Source organism: Pleurodeles waltl, chromosome 11 (assembly GCF_031143425.1).
Source record: "Pleurodeles waltl isolate 20211129_DDA chromosome 11, aPleWal1.hap1.20221129, whole genome shotgun sequence".
Taxonomy (NCBI): domain Eukaryota; kingdom Metazoa; phylum Chordata; class Amphibia; order Caudata; family Salamandridae; genus Pleurodeles; species Pleurodeles waltl.
Genome location: NC_090450.1, coordinates 92,162,089 through 92,189,242, shown reverse-complemented (window position 1 = coordinate 92,189,242; position 27,154 = coordinate 92,162,089). Strand labels below are relative to the sequence as shown.

Sequence of the window (27,154 nt, the reverse complement as noted above, 5' to 3'; positions counted from 1 at the left end):
CACTTTTTCAATAAACTACACATTTAAATTGTAATATTTATACCGAATTTTTAAATTGTAGTAAGAAAGTGCAAATATAACCCTAATGAGTGAAAATGATGGCATCTGTGCCACTAAAATGGGTATATATACATATATATATAATCAGTTAAAATGATTGTTTTTTATGGTGATCTGGTTTCCCCAAAAGGTCCTGAAGTTAAAAAAAATGAAATACAATGGATACCTGCTAATTGTCGTGACTTAAAATTAAAGTGACAGTCCACACACCTCTGTAATGTTAATGCTCATTTAAACACCCAACAGTGATGTATGCGTAAACCATCCTAGTTGTTGGACTAAAGATATGAGGGAGTAGTAAAATCCATCAGTGTGTTTTGTGTGCCAGGTGGCGACTGATGAAGGACAGACTGCAAATAGGATTTCTTTATAGGTGCATCTAATCCCTGCTCCTTGAAAATGTTCTTTATATTCTTCCATTTGCAGTCTGCGTTATATGAAATGTGTGAGACACGCTGACTTGGTCTTGTTCGCATCAGGGACCCAGAGTATTACTTTAGTGTGCTTCTCATTGCTGAAACCAGCTTTCTAGTGCCTGGCATGCCTAAACAGTAGCATTATATCCTCTGATTTCCTTGTGTTCCTCAGCAACATTGAGCCCATTAGAACTGAACACGTGATGTTAGTGTTCCTGGTCCCTAGTCGTACATAGTAGGGACAGTCAGTAACACAATCCTTAAGGTATGTCCCAACAAACACTTGGGTGAAGAGGTGTCTGCACTTCAATGTTATAGCACAGCACTTAGTCGGTATCAGTTGTATTGTTTTTAAATGCAAGAACTCTGTCATTGACGATTCTGACACGTCTACTCGAGCTCGCTTATTGGGTCAAAGCATGTTGGTATGACAAGGGTGGCAATGATACGACCAAAGTACAACTACAACATTCTAGTGAGGATTTGGCAATCATTCATAGCGGTAGCCACTCCCCTTGTTGGTTCTAGGATTCACCCGCCGTTGACTTTTTTTGCCTTTATGTTGAAGATGCACTGACCTTTTGGAGACGTATATTCAACATTAGACTAAAAATGTTCTTACTTGCTGTATAAATTCTAATGCCGCAGTTTTCCCTGGTGAGAGTCTGCTTCGTTACCACAGTCCCAAGAATACAGTATTAAATATTACAAAGGAAATGTACAGGCCATAAAATATGTGATATAAAGATAATAGGTGAGAATTTGAATTGGAATCCATAAAATGTTGAATTGAGCTATGGACTGTGGTCCATTTGTTGAACCCAGAGTGAAAGTATAGATTAATGGAAACTAATGCATTTTGTATCGTACAGTCCCCTGTGGCCAAAGCCACACCACGCAACGCATGGCCAAAGGCTATGGGCAGCGGTGGGTTGGGTGCACATTGGGGCAACCGGGCACAATGTGGGGATGCGTTTATGCAGTGGGTTGGCCGCAGGCCTTGCAGTCAACTCTCTGCTGCTTCAAACAAAATCCATAGAAATGAATTGAAAAAAAACAAAGGTCACAGAGACTTTATAGTTAGGAATTAGAATTTAAAAAATCTTAGAAATTTACTGAAAAAATCCCAACGGTTACAGGGACATTATAGTTAGGTGTAAAATGTACACGTATAAAACCATAGAAATTCAGCTGTTCTAGTCAGTTAATTAATGTAACTATAACTTACGCCCTCGCCATGCACAGCTATTTGGCCCCACAAATTACACCATTCATGATATCTTCTATGGCATCATTTATAATATCACTGCAACATTTGCAATAAAATTAGGCGGGGTGCGAATTATAGTTCCCTCAGAGCATGAGGTTTAGTTACCTGAAATAACTCAACAGCTAAATTTGTATGGCTTTGTATGTGCAAATTCTAAACCTAACTATAATGTCTATATATATATATATATATATATATATATATATATATATATATATATATATATATATATATATATATATTCTACATATAAGCAGGTTGTGGTAAATGGATTAAACCAATAAAGCATGTGTGGAAAAAACCAGCTGGACTTAAATTTTGTCCCGAGGTAGTTTATAATGTACTCTGGGAGGAATTAAGAGCTAATCCATAAATCTTATTAAAATACTTATTTTATTCGTTGAATCACATATTTGATATCACATAATATGCACATAAATAATTTAACAACCATATATACAATTCATTAATCACATATTGACCATCATAAGTGATAGACCTGTCAGGCTTAAGGAGATTTTCCCCCAAACATTTTGCCTGCTTGGCTCCAATTGTTCTGAATTTGGTTTTGCCGGCTTTAGGACTTCGGCACTCTTTCACAGCTAAAGTGCTTGTGATATCTCTCCCACATACATGGTTTGATTGGTAGATGCCTAATTGGCATATTTACTCATAAGTGCCTAGTAAAGTGAACTACATGTGCCCAACGCCTGTAAATTACATGCTACTAGTGGAAGTGCAGCACTGCTTGTGCCACCCACCCAAGTAGCACTTCAAAACATGTTTTAGGCCTGCTATTGAAGCCCGAATGCAGTGTAATACTGCCATGTCGATTTGGCATTTAAAACCCCTTGCCAAGCTTTAAACACCCCTTTTTATTACATATGTCACCCCTAAGGTAGGCCCTAGGTTGCACATAGGGCAAGGTGCTGTGTAATTAAAAGGCATTTACATTTAAGTTTTACATGTCCTTCTAATGAAAAACTCTCAAACATTTTTTTTTACCACTGTGAGGTCTGCCCCTCTCACGGGATAACATTGGAAATTCCTTATTGCATTTAATAAGCTGTAATTCGTGATCGGGAAGGGGTAGATGTATCATGTTTAGTACCTATGGAATTGTAATGATAAATCCTCTTTAATGGTAAATTCAGATTTACTGTTACATTTTGGAAAATGCCACTTTTAGTAAGTTGCCATTTTCCTGCTCTTAGCTATTGTGTGCTGGCAGCCTGTCTCCAAAACATGTCTGGGGTGGATGACAGCTGGGCTTTGTGCATTCCCTCCAGGCAGCCACGCACAGCGAAAGTTTAGGTATGACTGCTGGGCCCTCCTGGGCAGGATGGAAGAGAAGAGCTGGGCACAGCCTCACACAGCTGAGTAGGCTGTGTCCTGTCCCCACACAAAGGACTGCTTAACCCCCTGTAGTGAGTATGGAGCCAGGGCATGAAGGGAGGCTCTATGCTATATGTACACCTAAAAGCATTTCTTTGAAGCCTCCATCACTTCAAGGGCAACACTGGTTATAAGAATTGGACCTCTTATCCTACCAACTCAGTACGCTTCTGGATACTCTGCCAAGAACGGACTGCTGTTCTGTTACAAGGACTGCCACTCTGCTGGACTGCTGCTCTGGAAGAACTGCTTTCTTGCTGTGCTGACCTGCAGCCCTCCTTGCTTGGGCAAGAAGGACTGGACCCATATCACTTGAACTCCGGAACCAGAGTGACTCCAAGGGCTTGTTGTCTTGCCTCCTGTTTTCTGAAGTCTCAGGAACACAAAAGACTTCCAATTCATCACCAACAGCACCTGGACCTTACTAGTTGTGTGTCGTGCCCTGTCAAGTGGTGCCTACCCAGTCCGGGGCCCTTAGACATGGGTATAAAGTGCTGCTCGAGCCAAGAAGCAACACATCACTGCTGTTTCGCTGCTCAGAACCAGTGCCTTGCTTCAAGGATTGAGTGTAATACATCTCCAACTGCATGGCGCCTTGCCTCCATTTCTGACTCATCTCTGACTTTGCGCAGCTTGGAGCTGATGCATCACCTCCATCCCAAGTTTCAACGACAATGCATCGCCCTCTCTGCTCCTAGCATTTTATTTGACGTTGACGCAAACCAAGTACCTTTTCAGCGGGCCAAGGCTGGTCCCTGTATCCAACCCGTGCTCCGTTGCGTTCTGCTTCACTTTTCAAATTTGACCCAGTTCAGTGTGATCAGATAGCCCAAGTTCTTGCTTTATGCTTTTGTTTTGTTCATGAAATAAAGCTTGATTTTTTTCTAATCAGGTGTGGTATCTTTCTTGTGGTATTTTCACTGTTTTACTGTTTGAAGTGTTGCACAAATACTTAACACATTGCCTCTTAAGTCAAGCCTGACTGCTCTGTGTCAAGCTGTCAGGTGGTGAGAACAGGTTAATTTAAGTTGTATTGGTGACTTACCCTGACTAGGATTGTGGTTCGTGCTTGGACAGGGTCCATACCTCTGCCAGCCAGAAATTCAATGTCTAACAATAGGGCAACATTATTTGTCTATAACCTTTCAAATTAATTCATTTTAATGCAAGAGAGGTTTATTTGTAATTGTCTTACCTTACTATGCCCACACCCTTGTACATATAATTCCCGATCATTCATCCAATCACATTCATACATATGCACGCTCCCTTTTCTTTACAAGACACCAACAACAGTAAAGTGCATAACTGTAGTTCTTTTCCGTCCTCTTTTGTTTCTGTTGACATAATCATTATAATCATGCATTCATGGACACATTATGCAATATGTGATTTGCGTTTCGGTATAAGTTGACGTAAAGGCATCCACTCTTATCAGGACTCACAACCACTTTTGGCCAAAACTAGGGTGAGGGTGTCCTTTTTTAATATGACTAACATAATAATTTCAGTTTTACACAACCCTATATCCCAATGTTCTTAATAGTCCCCTACTTCTTTATATAACTAAACCAAGTGATGGCAGTGGCGAAGAAGTGAAGATCAGCCCAAGAATTGAAGTGGAACACAAATTGGGATTATAATCAGGGATGTGATTTAAAATGGTGTAATTGAATCAAACTTCAGATGGCCAGGGGACTGCATTAACAAGTATTGGCAAAGTTCATACCTGTTGCCTTTTGGATGCCAATGTAGCTGTATTGGTTTTGTTGATGCTGTTCAGCTTCTGTAAAAGTAGAAAAAAAAAACTCTGACATTTTTGCAGCAAGGGTCATCATGCATGTATGCATGTGGCTCCTGAAGCTACAGCAGGCCAGCTTGATGACGTGTGCGCATGTCACTGCGCATATGTCACAAACTGCATGCCTTTTTTTTCTTACCATACTAAAATGGCGGATGCCAATCTCAGAGCAATAAATAAACATATCATAATTTAATTGGGCATGAAATCGTAGTATAGAAAAGAAGTGGCCCATAAAGAAATTTGGATTAAAAGACAGAAAGCTAGACTTGAGAAAGGGTAGACCGTGTATTTGGCGTTAGTCCAACCCAGACGGCAGGCTATGAGTTGGCTTCGTGCTTTTAAAGAACTCTGAGTCATCCTGGAATAGCTAACTTGGTAGCAGAAGATGGGAGAGAGTTTTGGTGGCTGAGTGAAGTGATGACTTGAGACGGGACACAAGTTGTATCTTCCCTTTATTATGACACCAGCAGCATACACGGAGCTTCCTAGTCTGCTCTTCACTAACTTTTCCAGCCTCTATTGAGTTTCGTGACCACTGAATCCAGTCACTGAAGCAACCTTTCAATGTCAACAATCTAATGTTCCACCCTAACTGGATGACACAGCCTCTATTGGTGCACTTGACATAAGCAGTAGAACAATAATTATAGCAGTTAACCATAATTGCTAATGTGAACGGATATGACCAAATGTGTTCCATTTGTGCTCACATTAAGAGTTTCCAAATTAAATCTGTGAGCCTTTTGAGATAGTTACTTGTTCCACCCAAACCTTGACATATTGTCTCAATGGGTGTTAGAGTAGATGTACCTATAAGTCAAATTTGCATTGTGTTTTAGTAGTTGTAGGTCATCTGACTAAAATGGGTGTTTTATCTCATTACCACTTAACAAAAATCTTTCCACATCATATCATGAAGTGGTTATGAAGGAAAGAGCCAACTCTTGAGTAGTTTTCTGAAGACAAGAAAGTTATCTGTGGCTCTTATAGTTGGGGGTAATGAATTCCATAGTTTGCCTTCTTGAACGGAGTAGGATGTACCACCTATGGTCTTTTTCTTGTATGGTGGTGTTCTAAGGCGGGGTGCCAAACTTGAGCAGAGGTTTCTTTGTTGAATGTATTTGATTATTTTGTTTCTGATAAAAAGCGGTCCTGTTCCATGTATAGCTTTGTGGGTGATACAAAGCAGCTTGAAAGTGCATCTTCTGGCACGGGTAACCAGTGTAGTGCTCTCAAGGCAGGGGAGATGTGGGCTTGCGGCTTTACATGTAATAGTAGCCTGGCTGCGGAATTCTGGATATGTTGTAGTTTTTAAATATGTAAGTCACCCCTATGATAGGGCCTACACAACCGAGTGGGCAGGGTGCAGTGTATTCAAAATGTTGGCCATGCACTTTTAAGTTTTACCTGTTCTGGTAGTGAAAAACTCCTAAGTTTGTTTTGCACTACTGCAAGGCCTACCTCTCCCACAGGATAGCATTGGGTTACCTTATTGCATTTAAAAAGAGATAACTTTCGATTGGGAGCAGGTAGGGATGTTGAGTTTGATATATAAAGAAATGTAATTGAAAAGCCTTTTTAATGATAAAGTTGGATTTTAAGTCACAATTCTGAAAATGTACCTTTTACAAAGTTTCTTGTCCTTTGTGTATTACTGTCACACAGTGAGACAAAGGAGGAATGGGTGTTGGCAGGATGGGCCATCTCTGTCACGAGGGGTGGGGGAGGGCTGTCACCTACCACACTTACACATTACAAAGGCTCAGCCTGAGCACACTCACAAAGGGATTCAGACTAGTCCTTTGTACTCCCAGTCAATGTGGGCTGGAAATTCCAGACAACTCTGTAGAGGGAAGACTCTCAGGTCATAGTGGGCACCAAGTACAAGTAGTGGACCCTCAGACCCAATTCTTCAGTATATTTGTGGACCTGTGAAAGACTCAGGAGGATGACTGCTCTGCTGCTAGAAGGACTGATCTGCTGATAACTGCTGCCTAAATGAGAAGGGCTTATCATGCACCTTGAGGCCAGCACCACCGAGGTTACTCCAAGGACTATTTGGCTGACCTCCTGATCAGAGCCTCAGGGACAGAAAAAACTCGAACCATCTTGCACCCGGAGTCTGCCTGCTGTGTGTAATAACCCCCAACCCCAAAGCAGTACCCTTCCAGTAGTGAAAGTTGGGGTAAATGTACTCTGCCAGCTTAGCCATGTTCTCATTAGAACCAATGCAGCATGGCGCAAACCCAACACAGCTCTTTCAAGCACTTCTTTGGAACCGATGCAACTGCAATGCAAGCCAGCATTGCAGCCTGCAAGGCTCATCGGAACTGCTGCTGCATGATGTATCCTTAACGCAGACATCGCAGCTTCTCATCGTAACCAATGCAGCCTCAATGCAAGCCTTAATCATAGACCTCGCAGCTCATTGGAACTGCCTCTGCACAACACATCTTTGACACAGACTTAGCATCATTGTTACGTGGCACATCGCTCTGCAAGCAGGATTTAAGGTACGTTTTCTCAGCAGGACTAATTTAGTCCCTGTATTCAGCCCGTGCTCCATCGCGGTTGGCCTGAACTTGTGATTTTATCCCAGTTCAGCATGATAACCACAGTTGTGGCTTTGGGCTTTTATGCACTATCTTTACCTAAACCTTTACAATTGCATATCTCCGGCTCTACCAATTGTTTTTTTTGTAATTTACTGTCAAATAATTTATTAAATTTTGCTCTATTTTTCTAAATTGGCGTGGGATTTTTCTTGTGTTGTGTTTTCATTTTATTAGTTTGTGTGCTGCACAAATAATTTACACATTGCTTTTAAGTTAAGCCTGACTGCCTTTTTGCCAGGCTACTAGAGGGTAGCTTGACAAAGATTTATTTGGGGTTCTGCTTGTATGTCACCCTAACAAGAATTGTGGTTAGTGCTTGTGTAGGGTTTCGCCTCCCTCAGCAAATAATCCAATTTCCTACATTGGTATTCTGTGGTGAGATTCAGTGCTTGTGTTTGTGTAGAACCATACAGTGATTTTGCATCACACTAAAATCCCCGATAAATAATTTGATACCATTTGAGGTTTCTTTTAAATTCTCCTTCATTGTCTGATTTGCTTTTTCCAAATTCACCCTCATTCTACCTATCTCAGCCTGATGCTACACCTGCAAAGATGGAGTTTGAGCTTCCCAACGTGAGTGACTACACTGTAGTTGAGCTCAAAGAGTTCTGGGAGTAGAGTGGTTTCCAGCCAAGAGAAACACCAGGAAGTTGGAGCTCCAGAGGCTCTGAGGGCCTGGGCAGATGTTCATCAACCACTGATAGAAGCAGAGGACCAGGAGAGGGAGGATGATGTGGAGGACACTGATCTTGAGTTGCAGCACCCAGAACGGTAAAGGTAACCAGCCTACAGGAAGGGTCCTTCCGGCCATGTCAGGGAGCAGTATATCTTACATTGGCCTGTCCCCAGAGGAGCTAGAGTACAGAAAGGTTCAGAGAGAGAGCTTCAAATGGACAAACCCAGATGGGGGCAGAGGAGAAAAAGGCTGAGGCTAGCCAAGCCTTTGATGAAAAGAAACTAGCCTTGTAGGAAAAGTTTGATGTGAAGGGACTGACTCAAGGCTTCTTGCGGCGCTGCCCTGCATCAAAAGAAAAGGGCAGGAATGCACTGTATCAATAAGATAAGGCGCAGTCCTGTCCTCTTCCACAGCAGTGGCGCACAATTGGCTACCAATTGCCAATACTGGCACCAGTGTCTGCGTTGCAGGTATGATTGTTTTCGTGCAGGAAGGGACACTCAGGGTGGCTTTAAGTGGCCTTGTGTAGGAAAGTACCCTCTTTCTTGGCGTGGTTACCCCCACTTTCTGCCTGTTGTCAGTATGTTTGACTGTGTCCACTGGGATACTGCTAACCAGGACCTCCGTGGTTATGCTCTCCCTTAAAACTTGTTAACTGTACTTTTTTCTACCCGCATTTGGCATACTGATGCCCCCATGTAAGTTCCTAGTATATGGTACCCAGGGCATTAAGGTACCAGGGGATCCCCATGGGCTGCAGCATGTATTATGCTACCCATGGGGAGCCCATGCAAAGTGTGCTGCAGGGCTGCCATTGCAGCCAGTGTGAAAGGGTACATGCACCCTTTTTCACCATAGGTCACTGCACTAGGTCACTGTAAATCACCCCTATGGCAGGTCCTCCAAGGCCACAGGGCAGGGTGCAAGTACCTGTGTGTGAGGGCACCCCTGCACTAGCAGAGGTGTCCCTATGAACTCCATGAATACCATTCCCATGGACTTTGTGAGTGCGGGGATGCCATTAAACGTGTGTACAGGACATAGGTCACTACCTAAGCCACTAGTATGCTTTGAAGGGCACATTTGGTGCCCTTCATGCATAAACCAGTCCACACCAGTTCAGGGACCCGAGTCCCTGCTCTGGCACGAAACTGGACTATGGAAAGGGGAGCCACCACTCCCCTGTCCATCACCACCCCATGGGTGGTGCCCAGAGCTCCTCCCGAGAGTCCCTGGGTTCTGCCATCTTGAATCCAAGGTTGACCCGGACCTCTGGGAGGATCTGTGTGGTCAGGCAGGTGACGTCAGAGCCCCCTCCTGATAGGTGGTCACCTGGCTAGGTGACCAATCCCCCTTTCAGGGCTGTTTAGGTAAAAGGTATCTTATGCATAGTTGTCTGGGCACTGGATAGTGTATACTACATTGCAGTTAGGTAGGGCACATGCCCAGACTGATCCAGTGTAAACTTGTACTTCTATGTGAAGGCTTAGTGCCACATTTATGAGAATGTGGCACAGGACAGCACAGCAAGTCATCTTGCTGCGCAGCCCTGCACCAAACGGAGAGGGCAGGAATGCACTGTATTCATGTGATATGGCAAGTTCCTTTCCGTTCCAACTGCGTTGCTGCCATTTTCACTGCGTAGCGCTAACACAGACAGCCTTGCGCCATGGTGCAAGGGTGTCTGCGTTGTTAGTAGGATTGTTTTGGGGCAGGAAGGGCTACCTTCCTACACAAAAACAATCCCAGGAGGCTTTTACTTTTTCTATGTGTGCTGCAGAATGCAGCCAAATAAAAAGTGGAAAATAACGAGGAGAAATAAAGATATTTCTTATCATTGGGTCTCGCCTGGGGAGCTGTAAGATTTTGGCACATCCCCAGGTTCACAGGCTCTTGTAAATCTGGGCATGCGTCAAAATCCATGGGTGTTGCATGGGAAAACCCATCGCAACGCCCATGGAACACCTCCCTGGCACAGAGTAAGGCAACGCAGCAATTTGCCTTGCCTTACTCTATATCTATGAGGCTATTCAAAGCCACGCAACGTGACTTTACCTTGCCTCATAGATATAGTTGAGAGGTTTGCGCCACCACTGCGTCACTAAAAAGTGACGCAACGGCGGCGCAAGCCACTCAAATATGCCCCTTAGTCTCAGAGTATGGTGTTTTACCTCCCTGATTCTGAGAGGGTGCCTGCAGATCTATTAAGCCTTTGGCAGGTAGCTCTCAAGCAATGGTAGCAGGTGTTCATCAGTGCAGAGTCTAGCAGTGGTACCGGAGAAGCTTGGTGTTTACTGGGTGCTGTAACACCCCCTCCAGGGTACTCATAATGAATCCATAAGGAGAAATCAACATGGTGCAACCATCCCAAAAGCAACAAAGGCCAGCAAACCTGCGTATTCAAAACTCCATCCATGAAACAGAAATTGCCTTCTGACAAATTAATTTTTATTCAATTTATCCTGGGTTAATGGTCTTTTGTTTTTGAAAGTTATGTTATTGGTACTTTCACCTTATACTGCCTGTAGATTCTTGAACCCGTGGCACATCATTGACAGTGCTCCACCCTGGACTGTGTCCCTGCTGGCTTCTTGAAGTTCTGAGATACACCCCTTTATATTTGCATGGATACTGACAGAGAACTCTTAACCAACCTTTAAATGTACCTCTTATTTGTAATCAGACCAGTCCCATGCAGCAGCCCGCCTCTGTAGAAATAACATTTGCATCAATCTGAAATATGTTCTCTACCCAGCTATTGCAACAGCTGAATAAGAGAAGAGTACATAAGATTTCATATCTTTGGGGATGAGGAGGAATGAAAAGCAGGAGTAGTCTATTCACAAACAAATGCGTTTATTGAAAAACATAGGGGCTTATTTACGAAAAAGTCATGCAACGAAGCAACTCACCTTGCTGCACTGCACTGCGTCACAGAGAAAGGACAGGAATGTGCAGTATTTAGGGCAATATGACACATCACATTCCGGCCTTTTCCCCTGCGCTGGCGTCCTTTTGGTAGCCTAGCGCCAATGCAGGCACCCATGTACCAAGGAGCAAGGGAGTCTGCGTTGCATTCAGGATTGTTATTGTGCAGGAAATGCCACCTTCCTGCACAAAAACAATCCAGAGAAGCATAATTCCTCTATATGTGTGTGCTGCAGAATGCAGCACAAATAGGAAGAGGAAGTAACAAGGTAAAGATATTTCTCCTTTGTACGACTTTCTTAGGAAGGTGTATCTTTTTGGCGTATTCCCAAGTCTACCTGCTCTGGTAAATCTGGGAATGTGTCAAAAACCATAGGAGTGGCTTGGGAACCTACGCAGTGCCCATGGAATGCCTTCCCAGGGCAGAGTGTGGCAATGCAGCAATTTGCGCTGTGTTGCCTTACTCCAGATTTATGGAGCCACTCAGTGCCACGCAAAGTGGCATTGCGTGGCCTCATAAATCTGAATTAAGGTATGCATCGCTCTAGGACCATGTTGTGTGGTGCAAGAGCAACGAAAACCAGCTCGTAAATACGCCCCTTAATTCGGAATGAAAAGGGGACCTTGCCTCTGACCAAAAAGAAGGGTATATAGATCCAATTAACCAGTACTTTCATTGATTCATTCTATAGGTATTATAGCTCCTTTAGAAATGTCAGCATTAGCTTGTTGCCTATGCTGTACTAAAACTCTAGCTATATTTTCATTGTCTATTGATGGTGTTTTTGTATTCTGTTGTAATCTTTAGCTAACAGTTATGAGATTAGGACATATTTTGCTGTATGGGTTGTCAATTTTGTTCATTAAATCCATTGGGAACTTCTTTCAAATATGCTGATTAATCGCACTGATTCAAGAGGCATCTCTTTAAATTGAACTGCAATGTAAAGCGTGTGCACAAATTTCAACAGGACCATAGCACAGCTAATTTCCACAAACAGCATGGAGAGATATAAAATTAGAAATAATTGGCAATGGTGAAGGTTGGCACCCAAGAGAAATGTCCCCGCATGAGACTGAGTGTTGAACGATGTCTTCAAATAAGGATTTATCTCAGTGGCACCTGCTGTTTCTCCTGCAGTAATTGACAATGTAGGAGGATCTGAAAGTGACTTCAAGGATGCCGATGTGCTTCTTGATACATATCCTGCTGCTTGAGTGAATGCTGAAGTTAACTTGGTCCAAGGTAATGTTGCAGATGTCTCAGATTTTGTATCATAGTTATCCATTCTAACAGGGATGGGGGTAAGGAATTTTGTTGAGGTCATTTGAGGTGGGGTTGATTGAATGGTAGTCGTCATATGAATTATTTGCAGCACCGTAGTAACAACTTTAGATTTCATAATGGAAGTGATTTGGGGTGTTGAAGACATGACGTGAATGCTGCTTTGAGAAACAGTTATCAATCCAGCTGTGGTAAGCCAAGGCTTTGATGATGAAAAAGTTGTCATCATTTCACTGGTTTCTGATAAAACGATTGTACTGGTTTGAGTTGGACTGGGTAACGTAATTGTAGTGATGTGAGGTAGTTTTCCCACAATGTTTGTAGTGGTTTGTGGAATGGTAGTGAAAAACAGTGTAGTTTGTGGGGTGGTTGACAGAAAAACATTAGAGCTTGTGGGCAAGGAAGTTGAAGTGATTATAGAGGTTGTTGGCATCTTTGTCATAACCATTTGTAGGGTTGTAGGTATGATAGTTGTGAGGTGAGGACTTGTTTGCATGATGTCTGTAGATATTTGTGGGTCTGTAGTCATAACTGTTTTAGTTGCTTGATGCGTTGTTTGAAATATAGTTGTAGGGATTTGAGTAGTTGGCCTGGTTATTGTAATGTCTGAACTGATGGTAGACCTAATCGGAGTTGTCACTTCTACTGTTGAAAGCCATGTTGTGGTGATGTGAGGAGTTGGTGTGGTTGTCAGAATGACAGTTTGGGTGCTTGTAGGAGGGCTTGGAGTCATTGTTGTAGTGGATTCTGTTGTTGGTTGGATTGTACTGATGTGAGGACTTGTTAATATTAATGTAGTTTCCATTTGCTCTGTTGTTGGAATTGCAGTTGTACTTGGTTCAATAGTCATCAATGTTGTTTGTCCAATGGTGGAAGGAAGGATTGCAGTGATCAATACCATTGTCAGGGGATGGTCGGTGGTTTTAGTGGTCATTGTTGTAGTGGATTCTGTTGTTGGTTGGATTGTACTGATGTGAGGACTTGTTAATATTAATGTAGTTTCCATTTGCTTTGTTGTAGGAATTGCAGTTGTACTTGGTTCAGTAGTCATCAATGGTGTTTGTCCAATGGTGGAAGGAAGGATTGCAGTGATCAATTCAGTTGTCAGGGGATGGTCGGTGGTTTTAGTGGTCATTTTCTCTGTTGTGTGTATTTGTAGAGGTGCACGGACAGTTGTGGATAGCACTGTAGTTGCCAGCGTTGTCAAAACTGGTAAAGTAGTCAAACAAATTAACTGATCTATTGTTAACGATGTGACAGTTTTCCCTTTAAGATGTTCAGGTTTTGCACACTGCACATTATTTGCAAATTTAACTTTCTTGGGAAATGTCTTCATCCAGTTCATTAGATAATGCAGTCTGCAGTCACATAACCATGGATTGTCACTAAGGTAGATAGCAGAAAGCTTTTTCATGGGGTCAAAAAGGCCATGCGGGATATCCTGCAGCTGATTTTTACGAATGTATAGTTTTTGTAATTTCGGAAGAAATGAGAAAATGTCAGCGTCAAAGGATCTTAGATTATTTATTTCCAGGTTTAATTCAGTCAGGCTGCCCAGCCCAGTGAAAGCTGTTTTAGGCAGGACTTTTATTTGGTTTTTAAAAAGTGACAGTTTTGCTAAAGATGTAAGGTTCTTGAAGACCTCATGTGGAAGGGTTGTCAGCTTATTTTCACTGAGATCAAGCTCAGAAAGATTTGGCATGCTGTCTATCATGTTATTGGGGAGAATTCTGAGCTGGTTAGAATTAATCTTCAATTGTTTGATTTTGTTTAAACCAAAGAATACTTCACTTGGGAGCTCCTCTAATAAGTTTCCCTCTAACAAGAGCTTTTGAAGATTCTTCAGTTTAGGAAGAAGAGTAATTGGCAATAGCTTAATTCTATTCTTAGCAATATTGAGCTCTGTTAGGCTGCCCTGGTTGTCCAAGACACCATCTGGAAGGTTACTTAGCTTATTTTCATTTAACCTTAAAACTTTCAAGTTGTGGAGTTTGCTGAAATGATCCTTTGAAATAGCAGTAATTTGATTTTTGGCTAAATGTAAGAAGGTTAAATTAAGAAGAGCGTTGAAAATACCATCTGGGAGGTAAGGGATTTCATTCATATTTAAGTAAAGTTCTTCTAAGTTCACTAGACCATCAAATATTTCTTTCTCTAGTGAATTAATCTTGTTATTTTTAAGGATCAGCTTTCTTATATTTACTAGGTCTTTGAAGACTCCTGGCTTAACTACTTCTAAATCTTGGTTTCCTGATATTTCAAGTTCATGAAGATTTTTCAAAGTGCTGAATGCACCAATGTCAATGTTTTTTATTTGGTTACCCAGAAAAGATAGTCGCTGCAATTGAGGCATGTTCACGAAGGCTCCATTCTTGATATCTGAAATTCCTGTATACACAAAAAACATTTCAGTAACATTTGGGTTTGTCGACATTGGAATCTCTGTGGTATCTTTTTTTGAATACACCTCCTGGTTGTCTTTTGGGCAATCATACTCATTCATGCAGGGCAGTACTCCACTGCATGTCTGGAACAGGAGAAAAAGTGGAAGCAGGAAACTCAGCAGCATCCTGCAAAGAAAATAAAGTTTTTTGTTAGTATATAACTTAAGAGTCAGAGTCAACAAGTAAGTCAAAAAAGAAAGTGAACGAGAGACTAGGGACCACATTTACGAGGCCCTAGTGCCACCGGGGCGCCATTTGTTTTACGCTCCAATGTTGCAGTGTGCTGGTCCGTATTTACAAGGCCACGCAAAGCCACCTTGCATGGCTTTTCATGTCCTTGTAAATAAGGACAACTGGGCGAAAGGGGCGTTCCATGGGCGTTGCTGTCGGTGTTCCCACACAACTCCCATGGAACCCATAGGAATTTGATACATTCCCAGATTTACAAGTCTGGGAATGCATCAGATTCCTACGCCACCTCAGGGGAGGCGTTAAACTGGTGTAACAGGGAGAAATAACCGTATTTCTCCTGTTTTTCATCTTTCTGTGTGTGCTGCATTCTGCAGCACACATAGAGGAAAAAGACATTAATGATTATTTATGTGCAGGAAGGTGTCCCTTCCTGTGCATAAACAATCATCCCTGCAATGCAGACACACATACACCGTGGTGCAAGGGTGCCTGCATTTGTGGTTGGCAGCAATTTGTCCACCAGCGCAGGGGACAAGGACAGGAATGCCCCGTATCTTATAGATGTGATGCATTCCTGCCCTTTTGTTTTGACTCAGGGTGGCAAAGCAAAAAAGCTTGCAGCGCTGCCCTCCGCCAGAACTTAGTAAATGAGGCCCTATGCTGGGACGTCATTGTAACATCAGTGTGATGCCAAAAGTAGCTTCTTCTCTTTTACCATTGGCAGAAATACAGATTTGCAATGACAGAACAGAACAGTAGGGGCCGCCAGTAATCCTGGGATTCAATATTTTGAATGTAACATCTTTAATTTTAAAACTTCTAAGTGCTACTTCTTAACAATTGTAAACATTCAAACTTTTGGCAATGAAAAATATTGAAAACCAAGGTAAAGCAGAAGCAGGGAAATAGCAAGTAGCAGGAAAAAAGAAGACAGTAACATATAAAGAAAACATGTGGCTCTTGTCTACCCCAGTGAGGAATAGAGAAAAGAGAATGAAAATATCACAAATAACTCAAATAAGGCAAGAGAGGTCAGATAAAAAGTAAAAAGGAAGGGGAATGGAAAAAAGAGGTATCAGGGTTGAAGTGGGTGGGTGTTCGGAGGTGGAGGGGGACTGGGACCTCTCAGTGTTATGAGGTCAACAGGGAAAAGGATCTGAACTGGACCTGGAACCTAGCACGGGCACAGCATTAAGTTGGGAGCAAACTTGATTCCACAGGTACAAGTGCATTCAGTTCACGAGAGGAAGGAATGGGATTGGCTACAGATTGATTTGCACCTCATTGTGAGGAATGTGTAGAGGCTTCTCTGTTGACAAGTAAACTATCTTTACGAGTATTTATGGGAGGATCTTGAGTGGATCGATGTAGGTTAAATGTGTGCAAGTGATGATGTGTTTCTTGAAAAGCGGATGTCAGCTGCAGTTAATTTGGTAGTTGTTGACAAAGAGTTGAGTGGATGCACCTTTTACAAGCAGATGGAAACAAGTGAATAGCATTGGGATAAAAAAATGGTGGGGCTAGGGATGGAGGTGAGGTTAGTGAAAGAGGAAAGAAGGTATTTTTCACTTTGAATGGCGTAGGAAAGCAGAGGATTATGTTGTGTGGGGGTTAGTCCTCACCATGTAATACTCGCACAATACCCACAGATGGTCCTTGGATTCACACCAGTAAAACGTTAGCTCAGTCCTGGTAGTGTGGCAAAGAGCAGTCAGTCTTTACTCAAAGGAACATGTGTTAAGCATTTCACAGCAAAAAAATTGAAAATAAGTAATTGATACAACTCGAAAGAAATCCTACACCAATTTATAAAAATACAGCTTATTTTTTCTATAATTTTAGACACCAAAAGGAACAGTATTGATTCGGGAGAACCGGAAATGTCAATTTCAGAAGGAATAGAAAATCACTGCAGAAAAAGGCATTTAAAAGTTGCATTAAAGACAAAGGGAAAATGTCGTATATAGCAAAAATGCACTTAAAGAACAAGTTGCATGGCACCATTGGGGGTTTAAGTTAATGCTGTCCCTGGGACCAGATCATGACAGTCAGAGCAGTTTTCCCTGGCCCATGGAGTCTGGGTGCAGAATGGTTCTGTCTGTCCGTGGTGCTGAATGGGACTTGCATTGAAGTCAATTGCAGGGATGCCATTGGTGACAAACGACCACTTGGAGGTCAAGCTGCAGGGAACCTTGGTAGGGTTAAGGTAGTGCGGGACCTGGGATCAGGCCACACCAGTCAGTTCACACCAAGCAGAGGTGTCCCGGCTGTTCGTGTTGCTGAACGGGCATGCGCCAACACAGTTTTTACCACTGGCACAACTTCACTGACAAGGCGATGCAGAATCTCAGCTGGGGCTCGGTTGCAGATGTCAAATGCAGGTTGCACCCTGTGCCCTGCACCTGCAGCATCGAGCAAAGGTGTTAGTCATCGTGTTAATGACCAACAAGCCTTGGCAGTGTTAAGGGTGCCAGAATCATTTGGGAAGTAGCCGGGGTCCAGCTAAAACTTGTTAAACAGGCTGGACACTGGATCACCTGGTTTTGGAAGATCCAGGGTGGGCCCGATAGCCAGTACAACTTCAGATCTGGCGGTCGTTTTTATCTGCAGTTTGCAGGGGACTAGTGCCACTAGTCCAAGGGAGATTAACGGTACTTCTGGCTTCCACAGCTGTCCCTCTGGTTGGGAGTGATAAGTTTCAATCAAGGACAAAGGTCGATCATGCAGTTCCCCGCCTGTTGCCTCAGGGACAGAGTTATCCCTCTTTTGCTTTGGATCAGTGGGCAGAGTCAGTTTGTCGGTGATGCAGAGATTCTTCTGGTCCTTCTTCGAAGTAGTCGATCAAAGCTGAAGTTCTGGTGTCAGGGGTGTTCCTTAGATTTGGGATTTAAGGGAGTTAGGGAAGTGGAGACAAGTGGCCAATGGGCAGGTAATCCGCCCCTCAGGTGACCACATCCAGTGGGACAGGTCACCTTAAGCTACCAAGAACCCTATATTTTACCACTCTAAGATGGCAGAAACGAGAATTTAGGGCACGGATCGGGCTGCTCACTCTAGAGGAATGGCCATCCTGCTGGGGGTGTGCACAGTCCTACATACTTATTTTCCCACCTGACCACAAGCAAATGTGCCTGGGGGCAGGGGAGGGCTACTTCTTCACTGGAGGACAACGCTGATGGCTACCAGGGGCGGTACAGCCTTTGAACCTCACTGCCCTGAAGGCATTCTGCAGCACACATAGAAGAAACAAAATGCCATGGATGATTGTTTACGTGCAGGAAGGGACACTTTCTTGCACATAAATAATCATTCAAAATTACGCTTTGGTACTTCTATGTGTGCTGCACTCTGCAGCACACATAGAAGTGCCAAATCACCATTATAGATTGTTTATGTGCAAGAAGGGACACCTTCCCGTACATAAACAAGATATCATCCCTAAATGCAGACACCCTTGCACTATGGCGCAAGGGTGTCAGCGTTGGCGCTAGGCACCTTAATTCAGCACCAGAGCAGGGGGAAACGCAAGGGTGCGCCGTATTCCTTTAAATACGGCCTACCCCTATGTTTCAAAAGTGGCACAGTGCTCCTATTTTTGGCACACACCGTGCTGCATCACTTTTGCATAAATCTGGGCCTAGCATGCTTTACAGGCCAACTGTCTATTCATTCATATAAGGGCACCTTGAGGGACTGACAGAAGCGCGCATGCACGCCCGCACACAGCCACTCACTTATAGACCAGATCTGAGGACCAAGAATCTGCAGTTCTGTAAAGAGAGCGGATTTAATCAAGAACATAAAAACTGGACTCATGGTAATTATCGAACAGTGGCCCATATTTATGGAAAGTTAGTGTCGCCCTAGCATCATTTATTTTGAGGCTAAAGCGGCACTAACTTAACTCCATATTTATATTTTGCCACTGGACCCGTCTAGCGTCAAAATATTGGAGTTAGCTCCATTTTAAGAATGAGCCAATCCACTTTGCTTCTCATTGCAACAATGAGATGCGAGGTAGGTGTTCTCTTCCTAAAAATGACGCTAGCCCCCAGCACCATATGTAGCTCCCGACGCCGAAATGACGCGCACCTAGGAAGCAGACCAAAATAATGGTCGGACCAGGCGTTAAAGTGCTGGGAGGCCCATTTCTATGGGGAAACATCATGGAATGGGCACATAGATGCCCACCCCAAACCCCAGCATCACCACCACCCACATCACAGGGACACTACTGGAAGGGGAGCCCATCACAGGTAAGTGTATGTGTAGTGTGTGCAATGTGCCACGGGGGGCCCCTTACATGTGGCCCCCTGGCTAACACTGGGTATGATGGGCTTGCCCTGGGGACACTAGTCCCTTGTGGTGGGCAATATGGTTGTGGTAATGACTCCTGTCTATATTTACACAGGAGTCAATTGTTGGCTGCTTGTGCGTGAAAAAATTATGCAAGGCTGACTAGCGGCAGATTTTTTACCGCTTATCAACCTACCATCATTTTTGACCCACTAGCGTCATTTCCCCTCATGCCATCCATCACCGGTTAGCATCTTTTTTTCAGATGCTAACCATTCTTTAGCGCCATTCTGTGTGTTTTTTTAAATATGGTGCATGGATGGCATTAGGGAATGCCGTTAGTTCACGTTATTAAAGATGGCGCACCACTGTGCTCGTGCAGTTGTGCTTCATTTATCATCAATACGGCCAGTGTTTTTTCCCAAGAAGACAATTCTGCAGCATCTGTAAGTCCCCACAAGAAGGTCTGCAAAGACAACAAGCCAGGGATTTGCTCTGCCTTGTAGATTTGTGCTATAATTCCCACAACCAAAACATGCCAAAGGTCAGATATTTTGGGAGGGGCTCCCTTATGCCGCGTCTGGGCTGCACACTTAGCAGAACAAGTAATACAGTATTATTGTGATGGGCAGACACTTTTATTAGGTCAGTGATGCATTTTACATCTGGGTCATGGATAAACAAAAAACAGGAAGGCAACCAAAACCTCAGTTTCCTGAACCCAATTTGGACAAAACTGTAAATGGAAAAGTAAGACAGAGGCACGAGGAAAGGGTGCCAGAGACACTAGGAAAAGGGTAACCTAGACACTGGAAAAACGTGATAGATACATTGAGACAGAGCACACACATATACCCAGTGGCACAAGGAACACATGGACAGAGACAGAATATACACCCCCATGGGCCCGCCCCTTTAAAATAAAACAATAATAAACAAAGTTTATTATCGTTTTCTTTTAACCCCTTCTGTGCCGGGGACGTAATGGTTACGTCCACCGGCACAGTGCTCATGTGCTGACGACGTAACCATTACGTCCTCGGCACTGAGCTCAGAGGCTTTCCTCTCAACCCCCAAAGCAGGGATGGAAGGGGAAGCCCTTCCCCTTCCCTCCTGACCTCCCACCCGATCCCCCCAGTGACGTCTGATGATGTCAGGGTGCATTGGCGCGGTGACCTCATCAGAGGCCACTTCCCCATCGCGCCGGTGACCTCATCACTGGCCACTTCCGATCATGTGATGGGGGCCTGAGAGGCTTCAAAGGGAAGGAAAGGAATTTCCTTCCCTTTGAAGTATCTCAGAGCATTTCAAATGCCGGATTGTTAAGCGATCCGGCTTTTGAAATGCCCACTAGACACCAGGGATGTATTATAAAATGGAAATTGGCATAAGGGGAGCGACCCCTTGGGCAAGGGTCACTCCTCAGGGGAGCAATATTTTTCAAGGCCTTTTCTGCCCCCCTGGGGGCAGAAACCACTAGGCACCAGGGATATTATTTTTTTTTGTGTTTTTTTTTTTTTAGTTGGGGAGCGACCCCTTAGGCAAGGGTCGCTCCCCTGGAGGGCAAATTGTATTTAGACCATTTCTGCCCCCCTTGGGGGCAGATCGGCTGATTTTTGTTATGCCAATCTGCCCCCAAGGGGGGCAGAAACCTCTAGGCTCCGGGGATTTTGTTTTTTGCGCCAATTTCACGCAAGGGGAGCGACCTCTTAGGCAAGGGTCGCTCCCCGGCAGGGGGGGATTTATTTTAGGCCATTTCTGCCCCCCCGGGGTCAGAAACGTCTAGTTGCCAGGGATCATTTTTTTGGAGTTTTTTTTGTTTTGTTTTTTAGAGGTGGGGAGCGACCCCTTAGGCAAGGGTCGCTCCCTTGGGGACAGATTGTATTTAGACCATTTCTGCCCCCCTTGTGGGCAGATCGGCCAATTTTTGTTTGCCCAATCTGCCCCCAAGGGGGGTAGAAACCACTAGGCACTGGGGATTTTTTTTTTTTTGCGCCAGTTTCACTCAAGGGGAGCAACCCCTTAGGCAAGGGTCGCTCCTCGGGGGGGGGGGAATTTATTTTAGGCCATTTCTGCCCCCCCTGGGGACAGATCGCCTATTGTTATTAGTCCGATCTGCCCCCAGGGGAGGCAGAAACCTCTAGGTGCCAGGGATACATTTTTTGTGTGGTTTGTTTTGTTTTTTAGAGGTGGGGAGCGACCCCTTAGGCAAGGGTCGTTCCCGTGGGGGGGGGGGTTATTTTTGGCCATTTCTGCTCCTCTTGGGGACAGATCGGCGTATTTCTATTAGGCCCATCTGCCCCCGGGGGAAGAAACCACTTAGGCACCAGGGATTGGTGTGTGTGTATGTGTGTTTTCTTTAGTGGGGCAGCCCCTTAGGTAAGGGTCGCTCTCCATGGGGGCACATTACTGTTGGCCATATCTGCCCTCCTTGGGGGCAGATAGGCCTATTTTTTGAAGGCCCAGCTGCCCCCAAAGGGGGGCAGAAAGCCCACTAGAGACCAGGGAAGTTTTTTTTCCAAAATAAGAGGGTGGGGTTATGGCCATACCCCGACCCCAAATAAATGGGGGCAAAGTTGTTCTGCCCACCAGGGGCAATTACCCCTGATCCATACCCCAGGTGGCAGAAAGTCTACTAGATGCCAGGGAATTAAAAAAAAAATATATATATATATATTGGGGTAGTGGCTACCAACCAGTATGGGCCTGGTTATGCCCCCATCTCAACTGAAGGGGGCAACAGTCTTTCAGCTCTCCCCCGCACTCTAAAACACCTTATCCCACAGCAAGCAAGAAGACATTTGATTATTTTGGGTTTTGGTTTTACATTTGGGCCATGAGAGCTTGGCTAACTCTCAAAATTGTCCTACTTGGAATGGTGAGGGCTGCATTTTATGGACTTTGGGACACTGCCATGTAGAAAAAACCACAAGACCTAAACACATCTGAAAACTAAACATCTGGGTGATTCCAGGGTGGTGTGTTTCACATGCACCCCGCACCATTTTCGTACCCACAATGCCCTGCAAACCTCCAACTTTGCTGGAAATCACACATTTTCCCCACGTTTTTGTAATGGCACGTTCCGGAATCTGCAGGAATCCACAAAATTCCTACCACCCAGCATTGTCTCATCTATACCGATAACAATTCTGCTGCACTTGTCAGCCTAAAAATGCTTTTTTGCAAACTGCCCTTTTGGACCCCCTTTGGTTCCCCCCCCTCAATATCGACATGTTTTTGGCTCTTCCCTTTTCACAAGCACTTGGCCCACCTACACAAATGAGGTATCATTTTTACCGGGAGACTGAGGGGAACGTTGGGTGGTATGAAATTTGTCCCAATGCGGTGATCCCACACAGAAATGTGGGAAAAATTTGTTTTTTTAGCTAAATTTGAGGTATGCTGAGGATTCTGGGTAAGAAAACATTGGGGGATCCACCCAAGTCACACCTCCCTGGACTCCCTTGGGTGTCTAGTTTTCAGAAATGTCTGGGTTTGGTAGGTTTCCCTGAATGGCTGCTGACCCCAGGACCAAAAACGCAGGTGCCCCCCGCAAAAACAGGTAGTTTTGTATTTGATCATTTTGATGTATCCAGGTAGTGTTTCAGGGCATTTCCTTTTGCGGGCAGTAGGCCTACCCCCACAAGTGAGGTACAATTTTTATCAGGAGACTTGGGAGAACGCTGGGTGGAAGGGAATTTGTGGCTCCTCTCTGATTCCAGAACTTTCTGTCACCGAAATGAGAGGAAAAAGTGTTTTGGGCCAAATTTTGAGGTTTGCAAAGGATTCTAGGTAACAGAACCTGGTCAGAGCCCCACAAGTCACCCCATCTTGGATTCCCCTAGGTATCTAGTTTTCAAAACTGCGCAGGTTTGCTAGGTTTCCCTAGGTGCCGGCTGAGCTAGAGGCCAAAATCCACAGCTAGGCACTTTGTAAAAAACAGCTCTGTTTTCTTTCTGAAAATGTGATGTGTCGATGTTGTGTTTTGGGGCATTTCCTGTCGCGGGCGCAAGGCCTACCCCCTCAAGTGAGGTACCATTTTTATCGGGAGACTTTGGGGAACGCTGGGTGGAAGGAAATTTATGGCTCCTCTCTGATTCCAGACCTTTCTGTCACCGAAATGAGAGGAAAAAGTGTTTTTTGGGCCAAATTTTGAGGTTTGCAAAGGATTCTGGGTAACAGAACCTGGTCAGAGCCCCACAAGTCACCCCATCTTGGATTCCCTTAGGTGTCTAGTTTTCAAAACTGCATCGTTTTGCTAGGTTTCCCTAGGTGCGGGCTGAGCTAGAGGCCAAAATCCACAGCTTGGCTCTTTGCAAAAAACAGCTCTGTTTTCTTTCTGAAAATGTGATGTGTTGACGTTGTGTTTTGGGGCTTTTCCTGTCGCGGGCGCTAGGCCTAGCCCCGCGAGTGAGGTACCATTTTTATTGGGAGACTTGGGGGAACGCTGGGTGGAAGGAAATTTGTGGCTCCTCTCTGATTCCAGGACTTTCTGTCACCGAAATGAGAGGAAAAAGTGTTTTTTGGGCCAAATTTTGAGGTTTGCAAAGGATTCTGGGTAACAGAACCTGGTCAGAGCCCCACAAGTAACCCTATCTTGGATTCCCATAGGTGTCTAGTTTTCAAAACTGCATAGGTTTGCTAGGTTTCCCTAGGTGCCGGCTGAGCTAGAGGCCAAAATCCACAGCTAGGCACTTTGCAAAAAACAGCTCTGTTTTCTTTCAGAAAATGTGATGTGTCGACGTTGTGTTTTGGGGCATTTCCTGTCGCGGGCGCTAGGCCTACCCCCCCAAGTGAGGTACCATTTTTATCAGGAGACTTGGGGGAACGCTGGGTGGAGGGAAATTCGTGGATCCTCTCTGATTCCAGAACTTTCTGTCACTGAAATGAGAGGAAAAAGTGTTTTTTTGGGCCAAATTTTGAGGTTTGCAAAGGATTCTGGGTAACAGAACCTGGTCAGAGCCCCACAAGTCACCCCATCTTGGATTCCCCTAGGTATCTAGTTTTCAAAACTGCGCAGGTTTGCTAGGTTTCCCTAGGTGCCGGCTGAGCTAGAGGCCAAAATCCACAGCTAGGCACTTTGTAAAAAACAGCTCTGTTTTCTTTCTGAAAATGTGATGTGTCGAGGTTGTGTTTTGGGGCATTTCCTGTCGCGGGCGTAAGGCCTACCCCCTCAAGTGAGGTACCATTTTTATCGGGAGACTTTGGGGAATGCTGGGTGGAAGGAAATGTATGGCTCCTCTCTGATTCCAGACCTTTCTGTCACCGAAATGAGAGGAAAAAGTGTTTTTTTGGCCAAATTTTGAGGTTTGCAAAGGATTCTGGGTAACTGAACCTGGTCAGAGCCCCACAAGTCACCCCATCTTGGATTCCCCTAGGTGTCTAGTTTTCAAAACTGCATAGTTTTGCTAGGTTTCCCTAGGTGCCGGCTGAGCTAGAGGCCAAAATCCACAGCTTGGCTCTTTGCAAAAAACAGCTCTGTTTTCTTTCTGAAAATGTGATGTGTTGACGTTGCGTTTTGGGGCTTTTCCTGTCGCGGGCGCTAGGCCTACCCCCGCGAGTGAGGTACCATTTTTATTGGGAGACTTGGGGGAACGCTGGGTGGAAGGAAATTTGTGGCTCCTCTCTGATTCCAGGACTTTCTGTCACCGAAATGAGAGGAAAAAGTGTTTTTTGGGCCAAATTTTGAGGTTTGCAAAGGATTCTGGGTAACAGAACCTGGTCAGAGCCCCACAAGTAACCCCATCTTGGATTCCCATAGGTGTCTAGTTTTCAAAACTGCATAGGTTTGCTAGGTTTCCCTAGGTGCCGGCTGAGCTAGAGGCCAAAATCCACAGCTAGGCACTTTGCAAAAAACAGCTCTGTTTTCTTTCAGAAAATGTGATGTGTCGACGTTGTGTTTTGGGGCATTTCCTGTCGCGGGCGCTAGGCCTACCCCCCCAAGTGAGGTACCATTTTTATCAGGAGACTTGGGGGAACGCTGGGTGGAGGGAAATTCGTGGATCCTCTCTGATTCCAGAACTTTCTGTCACTGAAATGAGAGGAAAAAGTGTTTTTTTGGCCACATTTTGAGGTTTGCAAAGGATTCTGGGTAACAGAACCTGGTCAGAGCCCCACAAGTCACCCCATCTTGGATTCCCCTAGGTGCCTAGTTTTCAAAACTGTGCAGTTTTGCTAGGTTTGCATACGTGCCGGCTGAGCTAGAGGCCAAAATCCACAGCTAGGCACTTTGCAAAAAACAGCTCTGTTTCTGTCGCAGGTGCTAGGCCTACCCCCGCAAGTGAGGTACCATTTTTATCGGGAGTCTTGGGGAAACATAGAATAACAAACCAAGTGTTATTGCTCCTTGTCTTTCTCTACATTTTTGTCCTTCCAAATGTAAGACGATGTGTAAAAAAGACGTCTATTTGAGAAATGCCCTGTAATTCACATGCTAGTATGGGCACCCCAGTATTCAGAGATGTGCAAATAACCACGGCTTCTCAATACCTTATCTTGTGTCCACTTTGGAAATACAAAGGTTTTCTTGATACCTATTTTTCACTTTTTATATTTCAGCAAATGAATTGCTGTATACCCAGTATAGAATAAAAACCCATTGCAAGGTGCAGCTCATTTATTGGCTCTGGGTACCTAGGCTTCTTGATGAACCTACAAGCCCTATATATCCCTGAAGAGTCCAGTTGACGTAACAGTATATTGCTTTAAAAAATCTGACATCACAGGAAAAAGTTACAGAGTAAAACGTGGAGAAAAATGGCTGGTTTTTTTCACCTCAATTTCAATATTCTTTTATTTCAGCTGTTATTTTCTGTAGGAAGCACTTGTAGGATCTATACAAATGACCCCTTGCTGAATTCAGAATTGTGTATAGCTGTCTGGGATCCAGCATTGGTTTCTTACCCATTTCTGTCACTAACTGGAAAGAGGCTGAAAGCACAAAAAATAGTAAAAATGGGGTATGTCCCAGTAAAATGTCAAAATTGTGTTGAAAAATTGGGTTTTCTAATTCAAGTCTACCTGTTCCTGAAAGCTGGGAAGATGGTGATTTTACCACCGCAAACCCTTTGTTGATGCCATTTTCAGGGGGAAAACCACGAGCCATCTCCTGCAGCCCTTTTTTCCAATTATTTTTAAAACAACGAAATTTTCGCTGTAATTTGGCTAATTTCTTGGTCTCCTTCCGGGGAACCTACAAAGTCTGGGTTCCTCTAGAATCCCTAGGATGTTGGAAAAAAAGGAAGCAAATTTGGCATGGGTAGCTTATGTGAACAAAATGTTATGAGGGCCTAAGCGTGAGCTTCCCCAAATAGCCAAAAAAAGGCTCGGTACAGGAGGGGAAAAGGTCTGACAGCGAAGGGGTTAAAGGTTTTGCAGCTGGTGGGGGTGCAACGCTCCTCCACCCTAACGGAGGAGCCACCCCTGGTTACTGCACATATCGCAATTAATAAAGCCAACTATAGTCCTGGCCCGTACATCAAGTCTAATATTTCAAGTGCAGGGCTTTTCATCTGGAAATAATTGCTATAACCTGAGTTAGGTTTATGAGATCAATCTCAGGAACACAAATTTTGTTGGACACTCAAGCTTTAAACATAAATCATCTGTTAGAGGGGCCACACATGAGTCATAATCCGGTTGAATATTTGATGCTGGTTTCTAAATGGGTGGCTAAATTGTGATTTCCTGAGAGTTCCCATGGTCATTTCTAAAAGTGCATCAAATAGTATTAACTACACATTTTGGTAAAGTTTCGGTGGTTCTAGT

General features: G+C 44.2%; 1 protein-coding gene across 2 annotated transcripts in view; it reads right to left on the bottom strand.

Moving 5' to 3' along the window:
* Positions 1–11,074: 11,074 nt before the first annotated feature.
* Positions 11,075–27,154, bottom strand: part of LOC138265455 (platelet glycoprotein Ib alpha chain-like) — a 49,555-nt gene continuing 33,475 nt past the window's right edge. For both annotated transcript variants that reach the window (XM_069213176.1, XM_069213175.1), the window contains exon 2: positions 11,075–15,022. In XM_069213176.1, coding sequence (XP_069069277.1) covers positions 12,031–15,021 — 2,991 coding nt within the window. In that variant the 5' untranslated portion in view covers position 15,022 and the 3' untranslated portion in view covers positions 11,075–12,030. The remainder of the gene's footprint in view (positions 15,023–27,154) is intronic.